Consider the following 20,346-nt stretch of genomic DNA (forward strand, 5'->3'; position numbering starts at 1 on the left):
AAATCAAAGGAAATTTGCAACCCTGCTTTGAAACGTACAAAAGTCAAAATACTAAAACAGATTAAAATTTTCTTAACAAAGGGAAGCTCTTTTAATTTCGCTGAGGCAGCGGGGGCGGTCTCGAGCAGAAGGCACAGGTCACGGAAAGGTTATAGGGGAAAGAGAGCAGTGAAACTGGCAAATGGAAAGTATGACGTGGGAATCTGCACTCCTTTCTGCCTCAGGGTGAAATTAGAGGAGAGAAAGATTCACCCAGAGCTCTTTGCCCAAGCCTCTACCTCCACCCCATCTGAACACTCCCTTGAAGATGGCAAAAGTTGCAGCGCCTTGGGAACCGAAGATGTACAGTGTCCACACTCCCAGTGCTTTCCCCAAAGCAGTTACAGAAAGCAGCAACCTAAAAGGTGTCTTGTCCATAATCTTGCCGACAATTGTTGATACTGTATATATAGAGAGAGAGACAGTTCAATTGTAAAACCAAAAACCTCCAAGCAGCATGCAAATAGAATGCAATGTCTCCACCCCAAGTCAGATAGGAGAGGGGGCTATAGTTCCCATGGAATCATAGATTTGTAAGGGGTCCTGAGGATCATCTAGTCCAACGCCCCTGGCAAAGCAGGAATATGCAGCTGTTCCTTACAGGGATCGAACCTGCAACCTTGCCCTTGTCAGCACCACACTCTAACCAGCTGAGCTATCCAGAATGATACAATAACAATTTTTGGTTTTTAAAAAAACCAATTTAAAGACCAAAAGTTTATCGAGGACTGGGGGAAATTTACTGATTATCTGAAAAGCATATGTGATGCACAGACAACGCTTGTTGGTTTTGAAGAGTCTCTGTGAAAAATTAAGAAATATTGTAAAAAAGAAAGTAGGAGAAAGGAAGTAGGAGAAAGGAAGAGGAATGGTTAAAGGCAATAATATGTTCAGAAATGCGTTAACAATAGAAATTTTAACGAAAAATTGGCAGAGAAACTGAGGGAAGTCAAAAATTGATGAATGTGAGAGTTAATATGAGTTGATTGTATAAAAATGTTTGGAAAATGAATAAAAAATTATTATTAAAGAAAACCAATTTAAACATTCAAAAGGTAAAGATAAAATGAGCAACAGGCTGAAAGCGTATCAGTTCGAGGTATCTGGGTAAAGTTGTCTAAGCAAAAATGTTTTAGCAAGTATTATAATAAGGAATGTATGTCTAAATTATAATACAAAAATTTATTAAGGAATTATAGACACTTATAGAATGTATATATAGTAATCACACTTAAGCAAGAGCAATGTAGAGAAGCCAGAAGAGGGGTGGAGGGAAGTTAATTAGGATAAGATATAGATTTAAAGAAGAATAATGACAAACCTAGACAGCATCTTAAAAAGCAGAGACATCACCTTGCCAACAAAGGTCCGTATAGTTAAAGCTATGGTTTTCCCAGTAGTGATGTATGGAAGTGAGAGCTGGACCATAAAGAATGCTGATGGCCGAAGAATGGATGCTTTTGAATTATGGTGCTGGAGGAGACTCTTGAGAGTCCCATGGACTGCAAGAAGATCAAACCTCTTCATTCTGAAGGAAATCAGCCCTGAGTGCTCACTGGAAGGACAGATCGGGAAGCTGAGGCTCCAATACTTTGGCCACCGCATGAGAAGAGAAGACTCCTTGGAAAAGACCCTGATGTTGGGAAAGATGGAGGGCACAAGGAGAAGGGGACGACAGAGGACCAGATGGTTAGACAGTGTTCTTGAAGCTACCAGCATGAGTTTGACCAGACTGCGAGATGCAGTGGAAGACAGGAGTGCCTGGCGTGCTCTGGTCCATGGGGTCACGAAGAGTCAGACACAACTAAATGACTAAACAACAACAACAACAATATTGTTAAGCTGTATTGTGTTTAAGACATTTGGAAAAATTTAATAAAAATTATTGAGGGGTGGGAAGAAAAGAGTTCAAGGTATCTGGGTAAGGTTGTCTAAGCAAAAATGTTTTTAGTAAAGGTAAAGGGACCCCTGACCATTAGGTCCAGTTGTGGACGACTCTGGGGTTGCGGCACTCATCTTGCTTTATTGGCCGAGGGAGCAGACGTACAGCTTCTGGGTCATATGGCCAGCATGACTAAGCCGCTTCTGGCGAACCAGAGCAGCGCATGGGAACGCCGTTTACCTTCCCGCCGGAGCAGTACCTATTTATCTACTTGCACTTTGACATGCTTTCAAACTGCTAGGTGGGCAGGAGCAGAGACCGAGCAACAGCAGCTCACCCCGTCGCGGGGATTCGAACCGCCAACTTTCTGATCAGCAAGTCCTAGGCTCCGTGGTTTAACCCACAGTGCAACCCGCGTCCCAAAAATGTTTTTAGCAAGTGCCAAAAAGAGTACAGTAGAGGCACCTGCCTGGTCTCTCTCCAAAGTCCTAGTCCGACACTCTGATCCGTATGGGACGCTGGCTCTCTATCCATCTCAATAGCACCACTTTATGTGTGCATTGATAAAAGATGTTTTTGTCTGCAGGTGGTAGCCAGCAGCCTTTGGAGGGGGCAGGAAGGGGAAGAATGAAAATGCAGTCCTGGCAATGATTGTTTGGGTTTTGACACGTCTCTTCTCCCTTAGGCATCTGCAACACTGCGAGCTTCATTCATTAAACCGAAGGCAGATGTAACAATGGCGGTGGCTGAACGTGAGATGTCACAAAACGAGAATGACAAAGGCCATGACTATGCCTCAGGGCTGGACTCCTACGTGCAATTTATTTGAGAGCCAGCCTCACTCTTCATACTCTGGGCTTAATTCAGAATAAAAAGCATGTGGTTTGCCTGCACGTCCCCATTGTTTTCCCGTGCTTTGCCCCAACTGAAGAACAAACGGAAATTAAAAGGCAATTTTAAGGCAATTTTAATCTGTTTTTTAGTATTTTGACTTTTGTATGTTTTATCTTAGATCGGAGTCCAACGCACTAGAAAATTTTTCTTGGGTTACTGGAAACAAAAAACCCCAGAAATTTTGCCAAATTTTAAAAATCTACCTTGACAGAGGTTTTAATCCTGAAAAAGAGGACGTGTAGCGGGGAAAAGAGGACATATGGCAATCAGACCTGAAAAAGAGGACGTGTCCTGGAAAAGGAGGACATATGGCAACCCTGTGTGGCCCTCAGGATCCCTTCCAACTCTACAATTCTATGGTTCTCCAAGCATCTCAAGGTGGTGTATGTGGTTCTAGCCCACGAGAAACCTTGCAAGGTGGGTTAGGCTGAGAGGCGATGCCTGGCCCAAGGCCACGCAGTGAGCTTCAAGGCCAAGGGAGGATTCAAACCCTCGTCTCCCAGCCCTTAGCCTGACACTCTAACCACTGCACCACACTGTCTGTTGCTGTTTGTGGCGCTGCTACACCTGCAGAATCCCGGGGATTGTAGTTTGTTCAGCATCTGGGTCTTTTCGTATCAGCAAAGGTGTTCCAGAAGAAATTAATAAATGCAAACAACAAAATAAACAAGAAGGTCACTGACCTTTGGGAAAAGGGAGAAGGTTTCGTTGTCGATGGTGAAGGAGTACAGAAATTCCCCGTCGTACCACAGGTTCTTCCCCACCGGAGAGTTCTCTTTCGTCATGGCAAAGAACCGCCCAGGGTCACAGCAGTCTTTCAGCAGTTTCCTAACGGAGAAAGTTGAGTAGAGAAAAAGAAAACAAGACAACTGAACGAGACCAATTGATGAGAGCCCAACCGAGATATGCTAGGATTTGAACCCAGGGCCTTCAAAGCCAGTGCTCTAAGACTGAGCTACAGGCCTTCGGTGGACAGTCAGCATGGCCAAAGGGTGAAAAGGACGGGTGTTATGGTTCACCAGCAAATAGCATCAATAGGAGTATAGCATCTAGATCAAGGGAAGTAATAGTGCCACTGTATTCTGCTCTGGTCAGACCTCACCTGGAGTACTGTGTCCAGTTCTGGGCACCACAGTTCAAGGACACTGACAAACTGGAATGTGTCCAGAGGAGGGCAACCAAAATGGTCAAAGGCCTGGAAACGATGCCTTATGAGGAACGGCTAAGGGAGCTGGGCATGTTTAGCCTGGAGAAGAGGAGGTTAAGGGGTGATATGATAGCCATGTTCAAATATATAAAAGGATGTCACATAGAGGAGGGAGAAAGGTTGTTTTCTGCTGCTCCAGAGAAGCAGACACGGAGCAATGGATCCAAACTACAAGAAAGAAGATTCCACCTAAACATTAGGAAGAACTTCCTGACAGTAAGAGCTGTTCGACAGTGGAATTTGCTGCCAAGGAGTGTGGTGGAGTCTCCTTCTTTGGAGGTCTTTAAGCAGAGGCTTGACAACCATATGTCAGGAGTGCTCTGATGGTGTTTCCTGCTTGGCAGGGGGTTGGACTCGATGGCCCTTGTGGTCTCTTCCAACTCTATGATTCTATGATTCTAGAGGGCTGCGGGATCTATACAAAAATAAATCAGTACAATCCACTAACATGTTTCAAATGCCTGCCAACTTTACTCATAATATGACTGCCACAAGACTGTCATTTACTAGCCTGCTGCTGGTTACAGACACCAGAATATCTGAAGTCCAATCTGGATAAGACTAGGGAACTATTAGATGGGCGGCTTCCTAAACCAGATGGACGGGGGGTGTCCTGCTCTGGGTGTGGTTACAGTTCCTCTGAAGGAGCAGGTATGCAGTTTCGGGGCACATCCCTCCGCAATCTACTCCCCCCCAAAAAAACATTTTGGTGAAAAGCAGGTGTGCGGAACCTCTGCCCTGCCAGGCCTTGCTGAACTACAATTCCCATCATCCCTGGCCATTGGCCCTGCTTGCTGAAGCTGGTGGGAGTTGTAGCTTGGCAACACCCAGAGGACCAAAGGTTCCCAACACCTGGAAAAGAGAGAAAAATATCCTGCTCATCAGCTCAACACGGAGAGGAGAGTATTCTGAGCATCCTGGTGCCTGGTATATACAGTGGTACCCCGGGTTAAGTACTTAATTCGTTCCGGAGGCCCATTCTTAACGTGAAACTGTTCTTAACCTGAGGTACCACTTTAGCTAATGGGGCCTCCTGCTGCCGCTGCGCCGCCGGAGCCTGATTTCTGTTCTCATCCTGAAGCAAAGTTCTTAACCCGAGGTACTATTTCTGGGTTAGCGGAGTCTGTAACCTGAAGCGAATGTAACCTGAAGCATCTGTAACCCGAGGTACCACTGTAATCGACAGCGTTCTATATGGCAGGAGGTGCTTGCATGCACTTACAAAACTCAAGAGGACATTTCCGCTTGATTCTATTCCGGTCTAAAACCTGCCCTGATGGTAACCTGCCGGGAACCCCAAAGCCAGCTTGCAGAGATGCCCGCTGGCTGCTGAACTTTCCCAGTTCCTGCCATCTGCTGCTACTGCCACACAAGCCCTTTGTCCTGCCCTCTTCCCTGCAGTTCTTCCCATACGTCTCTTTGTCACAAAGCCTGCCCTTTGAAACAGCCCTCCTGCAGATAATGGAATTACTTCTTCATCATGCAACAAATAATTCCCCCCACCCCACTTTCTATTCTTGGTTCTCAGCTTCCTAGTGCTGCGACAGAAAAAATATAAATGGATCTCTTTTAAAGCACCTGGAGATTTTAAAACCCCCAACAAAACCCTGCCGGTTAACACAGCAGTGGTGATTTGTGCCATGCTGCTAAATTCAAAACGAAGGCATCAGTAGAAAATTATATTAACCTGTAGCTTCGCCCAAAATAGTTATTGTTGAGCACTATGTAATGCAGAATAAAAGCCCTTATCTGGATACTGTGATCTATCGAGCTGTTTCTCATACAATGGTAATCCAAAGCATGGCAAAGCGTGAACGAGTGAAGAGGAATATATGGAGTGAAAATCAAATCTATTTCACTCTTCCCCTGGTCATCCTCCTCCTGCTGCACTACCCAGAGCTAAGACATGGACTAGCTTAGTGTTCTGCCCCAACTCAAGCTGATGGTTTGTCTCACTGCAGACAAACCATGGGTTGTAGCCAAGGTTTGTTCTTGGTTTGTTTATTGTTAGGAGCCCTTGAACCACTGAGCCTCTTGGGCTTGCCGATCAGAAGGCTGGCAGTTCGAATCCCCGCAACGGGGTGAGCTCCCATTGCTCTGTCCCATCTCCTGCCAACCTAGCAGTTCGAAAGCACACCAGGGCAAGTAGATACACAGGTACCACTGTGGTGGGAAGGTAAACGGCATTTCCATGCAATCTGGCTTCTGTCACAGTGTTCTGTTGCGCCCACAACGGTTTAGTCATGCTGGCCACATGACCCAGAAAGCTGTCTGTGGACAAACGCCGGCTCCCTCGGCCAGAAAGCAAGATGAGCGCCACAATCCCATAGTCTCCTTTGCCTGGACTTAACCGTCCAGGGGTTCTTTACCTTTTTTTTTTTTACCTTTACTAGTTAAGTACTGGTACTAGGTTAAGTTCACTTTTTGCGAATGCTTTAATAAAATTCCAACACTTAGCTATGTATATAAATTTATTGTAAATGAATTGAATAAAACCAAAACCCAAATTTTTAGCTGTTTATGTATAGTGAGGGGGGAAAGTATTTCATCCCCTGCTAAATTTGCCCATTTGCCCTCTGACGAAGAAATGACCAGTCCATAATTTTAATGGTAGGTTTATTGTAGCTGTGAGAGACAGAGTAACAACAGGAAAACCCCCAGAAACCCAGAAGACAATATATTATATTGTAAATATATTATAAATAAATTGAATAAAACCAAAGCCCAATGTTTGGCTATGCATCTAATGCAGGGAGGAATAACCTGGTACCCTCCAGATATTTTGCAGGACTACATCTCCCATCATTCCTGACCACTGGGTCATAGTGGTTGAGGCTGATGGGAGCTGGAGTCCTGCAACATCTTGAGGGTACTGGGTTGCCTACCCCTAACCACACGTGTCTCGTCTCAAACAGAACCACACACCGGATTCTAAGCACAGTGACATCATAGGACTTGAGGTGGACCTTCTTGATGCAGTGCAGCTGCTCCTGCCACCAAGCTATGGCTTTGGGGAAATGTTGAAAGCTCTGCAATCACAGCTGAGCACCTATATTTGATTGGTTATGACAGATTTACGATTTTCTGAAGGGGAGCAGACAGCAGCATCTATCGGAGAGCGAACTGCAGCTCTATAAGTGTGAATCAGCAAGTCGTAATTAATGAGATGTTTCTCCTTGCTATTCTTTGGCCGCTCTGACTTTTAATTTTCATGAAGCTAGGATTTTGCTGATAGCACAATGCATTCCCCACTTAAGTGATTGGGTGTTTAGGGGTCACCTCATTAATTTCTTGCAGGATGCAGATTCAGGATCACGGGGCAACAACGAGCTATTCTTTCATGGTTTCCAGTCACCTTGACCAGAGTGACCTGCAGCGGCACTTATGCGCCTGGAAACATGTGCAAGAGCTCAGCGTGGAAACTAGCAGGGTTCCCAAGCCATACGGAGTGCATGTCTAAAGTGCTGGGTGTTATAATAATTTACAAGTTGCCTTGGCAGATTCGCAGGGTTAAAATGCACTAGAACCACTCCAATTGTCAACACCATCGTTTTCTCTTTGCACCTGACATTTCCCCATCTGGAAAACAGATTCTCTGGCAATCTTAGATGTGCTTTCATGTATTATCTCCCTTCTCGCTTGCTTTTCTTGCCCTCTATGGTCAGCGCTGATTTGAATACTTTGCGATTCGGTTCTGCCCAGAGATGCATATGGATTCATTGGGCGTTACATCACAGCAGCTCCGATTAGCCTGATGTTCTCAAGAGGTTTTGGACTACAATTCCCATCAGCCACTGGGAGATGAAGTCCAAAACATCTAAAGCAGCCTTTCTCAACCTGTGGGTCCTAGATGTTGTTGAACTACAACTCCCATCACCCCTAGCTACCAAGGCCAGAACTCAGGGATGATGGGAGTTGTAGTCCAACAACATCTGGGGACCCACAAGTTGAGAACCGCTGATCTAAAGGGACACCAGGTGGTCAATTGTCTCTACCTGCTTCGCTGTTTTCTCTCGGCTTAAAACACTGATAAGGTTCTGAAGTTTTTAAAGAATGAACCATCGCGTTCCTTGCCACTACGTCCATATGATAGCCATTGTCAAAGATCTAGAGGGCTGTCACATGGAAAGTGGAGCAAGCATGTTTTCTCCTGCTCCGGATGGGTAGGACTCGAACCAATGGCTTCAAGTTACAAGAGATTCCAACTAAACACCAGGAAGAGCTGTTACCCCACCCATTTGGCTGGGCTTCCCCAGCCACTCTGGGCGGCTTCCAACAGAATGTTAAAATACAACAACCTATTAAACATTAAAAGCTTCCCTAAACAGGGCTGTCTTCAGATGTCTTCTAAAAATCTGGTAGTTGTTTTTCTCTTTGACATCTGGTGGGAGGGCGTCCCACAGGGCAGGTGCCACCACCGAGAAGGCCCTCTACCTGGTTCCCTGTAACCTCACTTCTCGCAGCGAGGGAAGCACGAGAAGGCCCTCAGGACTGGACCTCAGTGTCCGGGCAGAATGATAGGGGTGGAGACGCTCCTTCAGGTATACTGGACCGAGGCCTACCTCACAAGGTTGTTGTGTTGATTAGATGAGGAGGGAGAGAACCACGTTTGCCACCCTGAGCATCTAGATGCCCCTGGGGTTCCTTTCCAACTCCTCAATTCTATGATTCTATGATATGTTTAGGGACGTGGGTAACGCTGTGGGTTAAACCACAGAGCCTAGGACTTGCCGATCAGAAAGTTGGCAGTTCGAATCCCCGCAACAAGGTGAGCCCCGTTGTTCGGTCCCTGCTCCTGCCCACCTAGCAGTTTGAAAGCACATCAAAATGCAAGTAGATAAATAGGTACTGCTCTGGCGGGAAGGTAAACGGCGTTTCCGTGCGCTGCTCTGGTTGGCTAGAAACGGCTTAGTCATGCTGGCCACATGACCCGGAAGCTGTACGCCGGCTCCCTTGGCCAATAAAGCGAGATGAGCGCTGCAACCCCAGAGTCAGCCACGACTGGACCTAATGGTCAGGGGTCCCTTTACCTTTATGATATGTTTGGATGGGGACAGCACTGATCTAGCAAGTTGGGAACTCTATGCCCCCTCCTACAAGCACAATGCAGATGACCAACTGGATGAACCACACCCTGCACATGGGCATTCACTCACACAATGACTCACACAATGCAACTGCTAAGACTGATCACCCCTGAGCCAACTCTTCTTGGCAACTCTCCTCACGAGCAAGTGCTCCTGTCCCCACTTCACCTCTTGAGATGCAGTGAAATGGCAGGAAAACCCAGTTTTTGAAATACACACCACCAGCAGCTCACACGAAATATCAGAGGCGGTGTGCATAAGACACCATAAAGGCAGCACAAAATAACACTTTAAATGTTTAAACAGCTGCGCAGGACTGCAGGCACATGAACGTCTTCGAGATACGCCTGATAGCCAATAGCGAGAAAGCCTGCCAAACCTCTGATGGGAGAGCAATGCACAGCGTTGGACTGATGGCACTCAAGTTGTGTATGCGCTGTGCATTTAAAGCACACTCCCTCCTCCCCCCAAGAATCCTGGGAGCTGCGGTTTGTTGTGGGTGCTGGGAACTGCAGCGCCATTCGCCGTAAATGGCAGTTCCCAGGTTTCTCAGTGTTGGTGGGAATGTGCTTTAAATGTATGGTTAGGTAGGCAGACTGGAGCCAGAAAGTCCTAACAGCAAGATTTGCTTGAAACTTCTGCATCTAAGTTGGGCCAGAAGAGCAAGTCCACACCGAGGCTTTTGCAAACGAAAACCCTGGGTGCGACTCTTGATTAAGAAACAGTCTGCTGCAGAATATTATTATCATCAATACTTCAAGCAGAATGCAAACTGCTCATCTAAACACAGTTTTAGGTGGAGAAACATTGGGAGCAGGGCAAAAAAAAAAGAGGCTTGTGTTAGAATCAGAGAATCATGGCCTCTGTTTTGAAATACAGTGGTACCTCAGGTTAAGTACTTAATTCGTTCCGGAGGTCCATTCTTAACCTGAAACTGTTCTTAACCTGAAGCACCACTTTAGCTAATGGGGCTTCCTGCTGCCACGGCGCCGCCAGAGCACGATTTCTGTTCTCATCCTAAAGCAAAGTTCTTAACCTGAAGCACTATTTCTGGGTTAGCGGAGTATGTAACCTGAAGCGTATATAACCTGAAGCGTATGTAACCTGAGGTACCACTGTACATTTCTCAGGGTGTGTGTGAGATTCAGAAATCTACACCTGCTTCAGGGTTCTCAACAGGTAGAAAAAGATAGGAACACAACGAGAGTCCACCAAAGGATGCTGGAAGCCAGCATCCTGATTTCTGGACCGTGATAGTTGGTCCATGAGGATGAATGGAGCAGCTGCTTCACCAACCTCAGTTAAGCCTCCACCTGCCTGCCTTTCTTACAACCAGTCTGGGGGCAGGACTTCCTGTCAGCTTCCTCGTCTTCTTCCTCCATCCCAGTGCTGTCCTAGAATCACAGAATTGTAGAGTTGGAAGGGACCACAAGGGTCATCTAGTCCAACCCCCTGCAATGCAGGAATTTTTTTTTGCCCGACATGGGGCTCAAACCCACAACCCTGAGATTAAGAGTCTTACGCTCTAAGGTGGATGGGACAAAACCAGAATTAAGCCACATCCATACATTACATTTAAAGCACTATGATACCACATTAACAGTCAAGCCCTCTCCCAAAGAATCCTGGGAACTGTAGTTTGTTGAGGGTGCTTTATTTATTCTTTATTATTTATTTATTGCATTTGTTATCCCACATTTTCTCCAAGTTGCCCTCGGTGGCATACGTGGTACTCTCCTTCCCCATCAAATCCCCACAACAACCTTGTGAGGTAGGTTGGGTGGAGGAGGGGCAGCACCTGGTCACCTAGTGAGCTGCATGGCCAAGTGGGAATTTGAACCCTGGTCTCCTGCGTCCTGGGACGCGGGTGGTGCTGTGGGTTAAACCACAGAGCCTAGGACTTGCCGATCAGAAGGTCAGCGGTTCAAATTCCTGCGACGGGGTGAGCTCCCGTTGCTCGGTCCCTGCGCCTGCAAACCTAGCAGTTCGAAAGCACATCAAAGTGCAAGTAAATAAATAGGTACTGCTCCGGCGGGAAGGTAAACGGCGTTTCCGTGCGCTGCTCTGGTTCGCCAGAAGCGGCTTAGTCATGGTGGCCACATGACCTGGAAGCTGTATGCCGGCTCCCTCAGCCAATAAAGCGAGATGAGCGCCACAACCCCAGAGTCGGTCACGACTGGACCAAATGGTCAGTACCTCTACTACTCCTGTGTCCAACACTCTAACCACTACAATTTCCATCATGCTGAAATAGGAGGCCGCTGTTTTCCTCCCAGAGCAACAATTCCCAGAGTGGTTTAACAACCAATCTCTCCTTCCGGTGATCTCTGGGAATTTTGTTTACTATTTCACAAAATTTATACGCTGCTTGATTGTAAGAACCCCAAAGCGGTTTCCCAAAAGAATAAAACAATACAACTATCAGTAAAACAGCTAAAAAGAAAAGTTGTGAAGATTCAAAACATTAAGATCAGCAGTAAACTAAACATAGATTAAAACACACAGCAATATTTAAGATATCTGGGCAGGTTTGCCTAAGTAACGATGTATTTAGCAGACGCCAAAAAGAGGACAGTGAAGGTCCCTGCCTGATATCAAATCAGCAGGATATCTTAGATTAGGGGTAGGCAACCTAAGGCCCAGGGGCCGGATCCAGCCCAATCGCCTTCTCAGTCCGGCCCACAGATGGTCCAGGAATCAGCGTGTTTTTACATGAGTAGAATGTGTCCTTTGATTTCAAATGCATCTCTGGGTTATTTGTGGGGCATAGGAATTCATTCATTATTCTTTTTTCAAAATATAGTCCAGCCCACCACATGGTCTGAGGGACCGGCCCACAGCTGAAAAAGGTTGCTGACCCCTGTCTTAGATCTTTGAAGGGAACGGGCAATAAAAAGCATCGAGGTTAATTCCTTGAACTAATCTGATATATCTTCTGCAATTTGGCTTTTAGAAACATTTTGTTTGCTCAAATATCTTCCCTCAAAGCTATTGGTCTAGAGGAACAGGAGGAAACAACCCAAAAAAGAGACAGTCCTTGGGGAATCAAAACAGCACCAGCTCTGAGCTGGCCAAATGATCTGCAGTGCGTCCGCAAGTTTACCTTGAAATGCATTGCTGGAAAGGTCTCTGTTATGTAACTGTCAGCGACTGCATCAGTCCAAAGTGAAACTTAGGGGTGGGAATGCAGAAAAACCTCTCTCTCTCTCTCTATGAGGCACTCGCCCCTGACATTGTTACAGCAAGTTCTGAAAGAGGATGTCTGCTAGATGCACTATGTTTAGCAAAGCCTGCAGTCAAAATCCGCTTGCATAACACTCTGTGTGTGTGAGGGAGAGAGAGAGAGAGAGAGAGAGAGAAGAAGGCTTAATATTTTGTAGGGAGAACTGCTTTAAAAATGGACTGGCTTCCAAAGAAAGTCAAACTGTGGAGGGTGCACTGATGCCAGCATCCTGGGCCAGAACTTGCATTTGGTTTGCAAGCACACAGAGATACACAACGGGGCTAAGATTTTCAGCAAGTGACTACCAAACATCACAATATACTGATATTCAGTGGTACCTCGGGTTACAGACGCTTCAGGTTACAGACTCCGCTAACCTAGAAATAGTACCTCGGGTTAAGAACTTTGCTTCAGTGGGGAGGGGGAAATGGGGGAGGAATGAGGATGATGTATTTTTGATAAACTGTTACTTTGAAATTCCTAATAAATATATATATATATATTTTTAAAAAGAACTTTGCTTCAGGATGAGAACAGAAATCGCGCGGCGGCAGCGGGAGGCCCCATTAGCTAAAGTGGTACCTCAGGTTAAGAACAGTTTCAAGTTAAGAATGGACCTCCGGAACGAATTAAGTTCTTAACTCGAGGTACCACTGTATCACCATGTCTGAAATAAGGATGGAGCTATCTTAAGAGGCATTGGCTGGTTTCACGGTTTTGCCCCACACTGTGATGTTTCCATAGTACACACACATGTATCACGATGCGCAATATATTGCCAGGTCAAAAATTATGAAACCAGCATCACGATATGGACTTTTAGATGATATATTGATATACTGCCCAGCCTTACCTGGGGAATGAGGCAATAGAAGCTCGGTGAGCGCTTGTCAGGACCTGCCTACTAAACAATCTACTCAATGGCAGAAACAAGTACAGTGGTACCTTGGGTTGCAGATGCTTCAGGTTACAAACTCCGCTAACCCAGAAATAGTACCTCGGGTTAAGAACTTTGCTTCAGGATGAGAACAGAAATCGTGCTCCAGTGGCGCAGCGGCAGCGGGAGTTGCCATTAGCTAAAGTGGTACCTCAGGTTAAGAACAATTTCAGACCTCCAAAACGAATTAAGTTCTTAACCTGAGGTACCACTGTAGTTTGATTTCTCATGTAAATTTAGCACCACTTTGCTGCACAACAAACTCTTTCCTTCTTATTTCTGTTCCCAAGGGATACTCCCTAGGCTTAGTTCTAGGTCAAGCTTCCTCAACCTCGGCCCTCCAGATGTTTTTGGCCTACAACTCCCATGATCCCTAGCTAGCAGGACCAGTGGTCAGGGATGACGGGAACTGTAGTCTCAAATACATCTTAAGGGCCGAGGTTGAGGAAGCCTGGTTTAGGTGCTGCTCTTGGCGCATTTAAGCAGACGGCCATTTAAGTTATGACGGCCATCTGCCAGGGAGGATGTGCCGTGTTTTTCCGTGTATAACATGCCTCCTATTTTGGGAGACTAGAATTTAAGGAAATGGGGGGAGGTGGCCCAGAGTTGCTGAGATTTTTTTTAGGGGAAATGCCCAGAGTTACTGAGGTAATTGAGGGGGAGGGGCGGATGCTGAAAATCACTCACTCGACTAACAAACGCTACAAATCAAACAGGTCAAAGAAGCAACCAAGCATCTGCCAGCAAGCCGCCACCAGCCCGCCCAACTGCCACTGCAGCAGCCAATCCACAACAACCCTTGCAACAGACACCATTTCCCCTACCAATTGCCACCGACAAGTGCATAGTTCCCCATATGCACTACCCGTGTATAAGACTACCTCCCCCCCCCCCTTTTGAACATTCTTTTCGAGTAGAAAAACCTAGTCTTATACACGGAAAAGCATGGTAGTTGCATCCTGCATTGTGCAGAATGCAGGGGAGCTAGGTGACCTCGGAAGGAATTCTGTGACTTGTGCATCAAAGCTGCGAAATGGGTGCAATTGCAACCTACAAGAATAAGGTATTCAAAACCTAAGCGGACAGACAAGGGGGTGGTGTGCCAGTGACAACACTCAGGTCAGGGTCAGGGTTGATCTAAGGCCAGCCCTAAGCATGTTCTACGACATGGGTAGGAAAACTAAGGCCCAGGGGCTACATCCGGCCCAATTGCCTTCTAAATCCAGCCCACGGATGGTCCAGGAATCAGTGTGTTTTTACATGAGTAGAATGTGTCCTTTTATTTAAAATGCATCTCTGGGGCATAGGAATTCGTTCATTTTTTCTCTCAAAATATAGTCTGGCCCCCCACAAGGTCTGCAGGACAAAGGACTGGCCCCCTGCTGAAAAAGTATGCTGACCCCTGCTCTATGAGAACTGAGATGAGATGGTGAAGTTGACATGTTTAATGAGAGAATAATCACTGCCACTATTTACTAAAAATTGGAAACCCCTTGTGGCCTTTTTGCATGAAAAAGAAAATGAACTTGTGGTCATCTGGGTTTGAGAAAATATTGGAAGTACTGGGTATTATGCTGGAGTGGACACTTTGAATAATTTTCTATATATAGCTGAAAGAATCAAATGTTCCTCTCTTGTTCCTTTTTCTTTTCCTCTTTTTCATCATCATCACCACCATTTTTTATTTGTATACCGCCTTTCTATCTTACAATACCTGAGGCGGTTTACAAGATGAAGAAACAAAAGATGTACGTCTTATAACAATCTAATGCAATACAAAAACGTGATAATAAAACAAAACTTTAAAATAAGCAACCTACATCAAATAAAGTAACATTCAACAATTATTAGAATAGTACAAAATAATAATATCAACATATAAAAGTTAAAGAGAAATCCACTCAACAGTTACAATAAATAGTTTCTAAACTGTAATCAATAAAACAACGGCAAGCCACAGTATATAAAATAATACAATACAAATTGAGAAGCAGAGACTAGAGGGTGGAGTAAGGCAGGTGGAAGAAGGCCTTGCCTTGGTTTGTGTTTTAATTTAGATTAGTTTCCTATATCTTTGGTATTATAAAAAGATATTGGGTATTTGATATGAACTTTGGTATATATTTTCCCCCAAACTTTAATAAAATTTATTTGGGGGGGGGGGGAGAGAGAAAGAGAACAAAGATTCTTCTTAGCCTAGCATACTTCTCCCCCCACCCAACAGTGAACAGCCGAAGTCTTCCAGAAAGTCATTTTATTCTTGATTTGATTTTACTTAGCTAGATTATTTTTGTGGCTCAATGCCTTGAGTACATTTGTTTTGTTCTAATGGATTTTTATCGCATGCATTGCAAATCGCTTCAGGACTATTTCTGTGTGAAGGGATACGTAAATCGAAAGAACTGGGGGAAATAGCGAATAACATGAATAGTCAAGTTTAGCCTCTCACATACAGATTAGATTAAAAACATCACAATTGCTGACCAATTTAACTGCATTCGTAGTATTTTTCAGCAAAATGCGCCTGTGTTTTGGACAGACGTCCTGTTCTGTCTGGGGAGGCTGATGAGTTTTGGCCACGGGAACCCTACCCCAGTGGAAAACAGCACAAACTATTATGAAATCCATTTTCTAAACACAATTTAAAACTTCTGATTCCTGGTACAGACTACGTGCGCTGCTGACTCCTCACCTCTATCTCCTTGAAGCAGCTGCATTATGGAACTGGGACAGATGTTCTCATGCACACTTAAAACTTCCATTGTGCATTATGCTCTCACATGGGAGCTGTATGACTGGTGACGCACTGGGCATTAGAGGGAAGATGCTTTGCTTAGTGTTTGCTTAGATTTCAACATACTTCTGCTGTTTGTTGGGCCAAAAGATTGAGGCAGGGAGCAGACTAGATGGTTAGTTGTCTGAGGGCATTTATGAGCCGCCTCTCTGCTTAGAAGGAACGGCCAGGTTAAGGAGAAGGGACCCAAAGCAATACAAGATAAAAAAAACACTGGAGCTGCATATATTTAGACTTGGTTTTTGTTCGCAGGAGCTGCTTTCCATCCACATCTCAGGCTGACAGACAGCTTAAATAGATGCCCTCACCCTCTCTCCTCAGGCAATGAGGTTATTTGATCTCTCTAGCAGTCTCAGGGCAAGACAGCTCTTCTTCAGCAGCCTCATAAAAGCCTTTGGGAGGGAGAAGGAGCTACCTTAGGAACAAAGCCGAGCCCAAAGTTCTCCATAGTCAATTTTAGCTCATAGATCCGAGCCTTGGATCAATATTATTACTTATTTCATTTACATCCTGCCTTTACTCCAACAGACGTTCCAAACGTCCTTATTTTCCAGGGAGATTCCTGGATTTACAGAAGCTGCCCTGGTTTCTGATTTGATCCCAGAATGTCCCGCTTTTCCTTAGGATGCCCTTGTTTTCATCGGAGAAATGTTGGAGGGTATGGAGTTATGGGACCTCAGAGCTATGGAGATAAGTAACTATGCAACCCTTTGAAGACATCTGAAGACATCCCTTGTATGGGGAAGTTTTTAATGCTTAACATTTTATTATGTTTTTATACATGTTGGAAGCCAGAGTGCCTGGCGCAATCCAGTCAGATAGGCGGAGTATATTATTATTATTATTATTATTATTATTATTATTATTATTATTAGACGCGGGTGGCGCTGTGGGTAAACGCCTCAGTGCCTAGGACTTGCCGAAAGGTCGGCGGTTCGAATCCCCACGGCGGAGTGCGCTCCCGTTGCTCGGTCCCAGCGCCTGCCAACCTAGCAGTTTGAAAGCATGTCAAAGTGCAAGTAGATAAATAGGGACCGCTTACTTGAGGGAAGGTAAACGGCGTTTCCGTGTGCTGCGCTGGCTCGCCAGATGCAGCTTTGTCACACTGGCCACGTGACCCGGAAGTGTCTCCGGACAGCGCTGGCCCCCGGCCTCTTAAGTGAGATGGGTGCACAACCCTAGAGTCGGACACGACTGGCCCGTACGGGCAGGGGTACCTTTACTTTTACTACTACTACTACTACTATTATTATTATTATTATTATTATTATTATTAAATAGGCTGTCCCTATTTTCATTGGAGAAATGTTGGAGAGGATGCTTTAAGGAGCTCATGGTAGTGTACAAGATTCCCCCCTCCTCGTTTAATCCCCCACAACAATCCTGTGAGGTAGGTTAGGCTGAGAGGTAGCGAGTGGCCCAAGGTCACCCAGTGAGCTCCATGGCAGGGATTTGAACCCTGGTCTCCCAGGTCCTAGTCTGAAATTCTAACCACTACACCACACTGGCTCAATGTTCTCATTGTGTGGGAAAGCACCAGATTTGTGTTTTGTTTTGTTTTTTTTTAAAAAAAAAAACCAATTGTGCCAACTGTTATGTATTAAGATTAGCTGCAGTTCTCACTCAGGGCCACCAGTATGCAAATGAAGGATTGAGAACTGTCACTCACTGATTGGTTAGATAGTTGGGAGTTGTTACTGCTACAAGTTGGGACGCGGGTGGTGATGTGGGTTAAACCTTGCCGATCAGAAGGCCAGTGGTCCCTTTACCTTACTGTTACAAGTTACTTAGTATTCTATAAAGCAGCCAGCTAGGCTGCAGTGTGTCTGACTCCAGGAGCAGTTCTAACTGCTGTAATAAAGAGCTGTGAATCTAACTGAGCTGGGTCCTTTGTCCATCTTTCCCACTATTTAACACCAACTACCAATGCCAGCTTTCATTTGATGGTGGATTTGGGGGAGACTCTATGTAAAGTAATGCAAATTCCAGAGGATCTGTTTTAATTCTGCTGCACCAAACAGAAAAGCAAAGTGTGTGTGTGTGTGTGTGTGTACACACTCTCTTTCTTTCTGTCTGCTGAAAGGGGATGGGAGCCCACAGCAGTCTCCGAATTCTAGACAGGCCCATAGCTCCCCAAAAGAGACAAGTAAGTTTTAAAATTTTAAACCCCCTTAAACTGCACCTTGGGAAGGGAGGAAGGGAGGAATAGAGGCAGAGAGAAAGAAACACAGACAGATGAAGACTTTCCGCTCCAAGAATCTGGATAGCTTCTGGTCAGCTCTCCACAAAATGGCAATTAATTGGTTGGGTTCTCCAGCATCCATACAAAGGCCTCTTTATTTTGGTCTGCTTCTTCATAATATAGATATTATATGCCTGGCTCTCGTTTCACATGCCACTCTCCCACGAGAATTAGGCATTATGAGAAAGCGCCAGTGTATAATTTCTTTCGGAGCTGGATTGCCCCTTTCCTTGCAAAGCCCTTGCCTTTAATAAACAGAGAGGCAGTTCTGGGGTGGGGAGGCAGAAGGCGAGACTTGCTTCTCGAAGGCCGTTTGTGAAGGAGATGGCGTCTGAAGCAGGGCTGGAGCTGGACACTCAAACGTCTAGCCATTACGCTGCAGAGGATGCATGAGAGAGACATCAGTATGACTACTGCAGGCATGTAGGCTCCCTCACATGCGCCTCCCTTTTGCTGGAGATGCGCCAAGGCACAGCTGGACCAGGTCAGAACAGCCACAGCTAGCAATGGACTGATCTGCTTACAGTGGTACCTCGAGTTAAGAACTTAATTCGTTCCGGAGGTCCGTTCTTAACCTGAAAATGTTCTTAACCTGAGGTACCACTTTAGCTAATGGGGCCTCCTGCTGCCACCGCCGGAGCACGATTTCTGTTCTCATCCTGAAGCAAAGTTCTTAACCCGAGGTGCTATTTCTGGGTTAGCGGAGTCTGTAACCTGAAGCGTCTGTAACCTGAAGCGTCTGTAACCTGAGGTACCACTGTATTTCTATTTCTCATTTTTCCAAGCTTATGTTCAGTTCTCCATATTTGCACATCTGTTTGTGACATAGCTCACAAGAGAGTGGGAAAACATCTAGCAATCCCAGGAGCCTTTGCAACTGCAATCCCATGACCCTTTCCGTTCCCATTATCGATGGACCAGTGGTACTGCTAACAAGTGATGATGAGAGTTGTAGTCCAAAAACAGCTGGAGACCCACGCTTGGGAAACACTGGACTTCCTTGGGGGTCCCTTCCAACTCTACAGTTCTAAGCTTCTATGGATCATTACTGCACCCCAGAGCCCAGGTTCAGCAAGCTCTGCTGCAGGAGGTATGAAGAGCCCTCTGCTCCCCTTCCCAAACTTGCCAGGGGCAACATTCAGAGCATGGCATGGCTCCTGGCATTCCTAGATGTGGTCCCTGGCACGTTTGGCCTCATTCTTGTGATAGGAATTTTATGGCCTTAGATATATGGTAATGTTCATAAGCGCACGTACATAGATCAGCACAGGAAGACCAAGCTGGAACCATTTTGATTCCTAAACTGAGCCAATGTTTTCTCTGCAAGGTCAAAGTGGGAAACCTCCCATTGTCTTTTCCTTCACAAATCCTGTCTTAAGGGTATGTCTGTGTTTGAATAGGGTTGTGAGCCTGTGACCTGGCCCAGGAACTAAGTATTTATCACTACAAAAGAATGGTTGGGCTCCCCAGGCAATCCAATCAAGTAACCTGCCAGACAGGAGATCAACAATGACAGGAGAAAAAACAACAATCAAATTTCTGTTTAGACCATCTTTTCTGTGATGTAGGTGTGATGTATCTGAGGGGTGGTCTTAGGTTACACCCCTTCTGTGATGTATGTATGATGTTTCTGGGGGTGGTCTTGAGCTACAGGGTGGCAATTTCAAAAGTCTTTATAAGGCCTTGCGTGCGATTTTTCTGGGTTCCTCCTCTCTCCTGGGTGTAAGGGGAGCACCCTGTTGCAACAGATCAATAAAGGCCAAGCTTACTAGCTGTTTTGCTTCTCAATATTCTCTGGTTGGCCTCTGTTATTCTCTCCTACCAATAGGGAACCTATGTAAGGACTCTATATGGGCTCTTGGATACCCCATAAGGGAAAAGGGCAATCTTTGTTTACAACACTCTGATGCTCCACCACAATGTTTCCTGGGACCTTACTGCCACATCTTGGCATGGGGCGTAGCAACGATGGCTCCCATACATCTGCTTTCACAGATGATTTAAGTCTGTCTTTCAGTGGCTAAGACTATGGGATGATTTG

At 45.6% G+C, this 20,346-nt stretch overlaps 1 protein-coding gene across 1 annotated transcript in view; it reads right to left on the reverse strand.

The window, feature by feature from the left end:
• Positions 1-20,346, reverse strand: part of ST8SIA1 (ST8 alpha-N-acetyl-neuraminide alpha-2,8-sialyltransferase 1) — a 94,673-nt gene that overhangs the window by 62,365 nt on the left and 11,962 nt on the right. Inside the window, exon 2 of the mRNA XM_081880135.1 lies at positions 3,499-3,643. Within this exon, the coding sequence (XP_081736261.1) occupies positions 3,499-3,643 (145 nt within the window). The remainder of the gene's footprint in view (positions 1-3,498; positions 3,644-20,346) is intronic.

The sequence above is a fragment of the Podarcis erhardii genome, assembly GCF_964252035.2.
Source record: "Podarcis erhardii genome assembly, chromosome: 10".
In the NCBI taxonomy this organism is placed as follows: domain Eukaryota; kingdom Metazoa; phylum Chordata; class Lepidosauria; order Squamata; family Lacertidae; genus Podarcis; species Podarcis erhardii.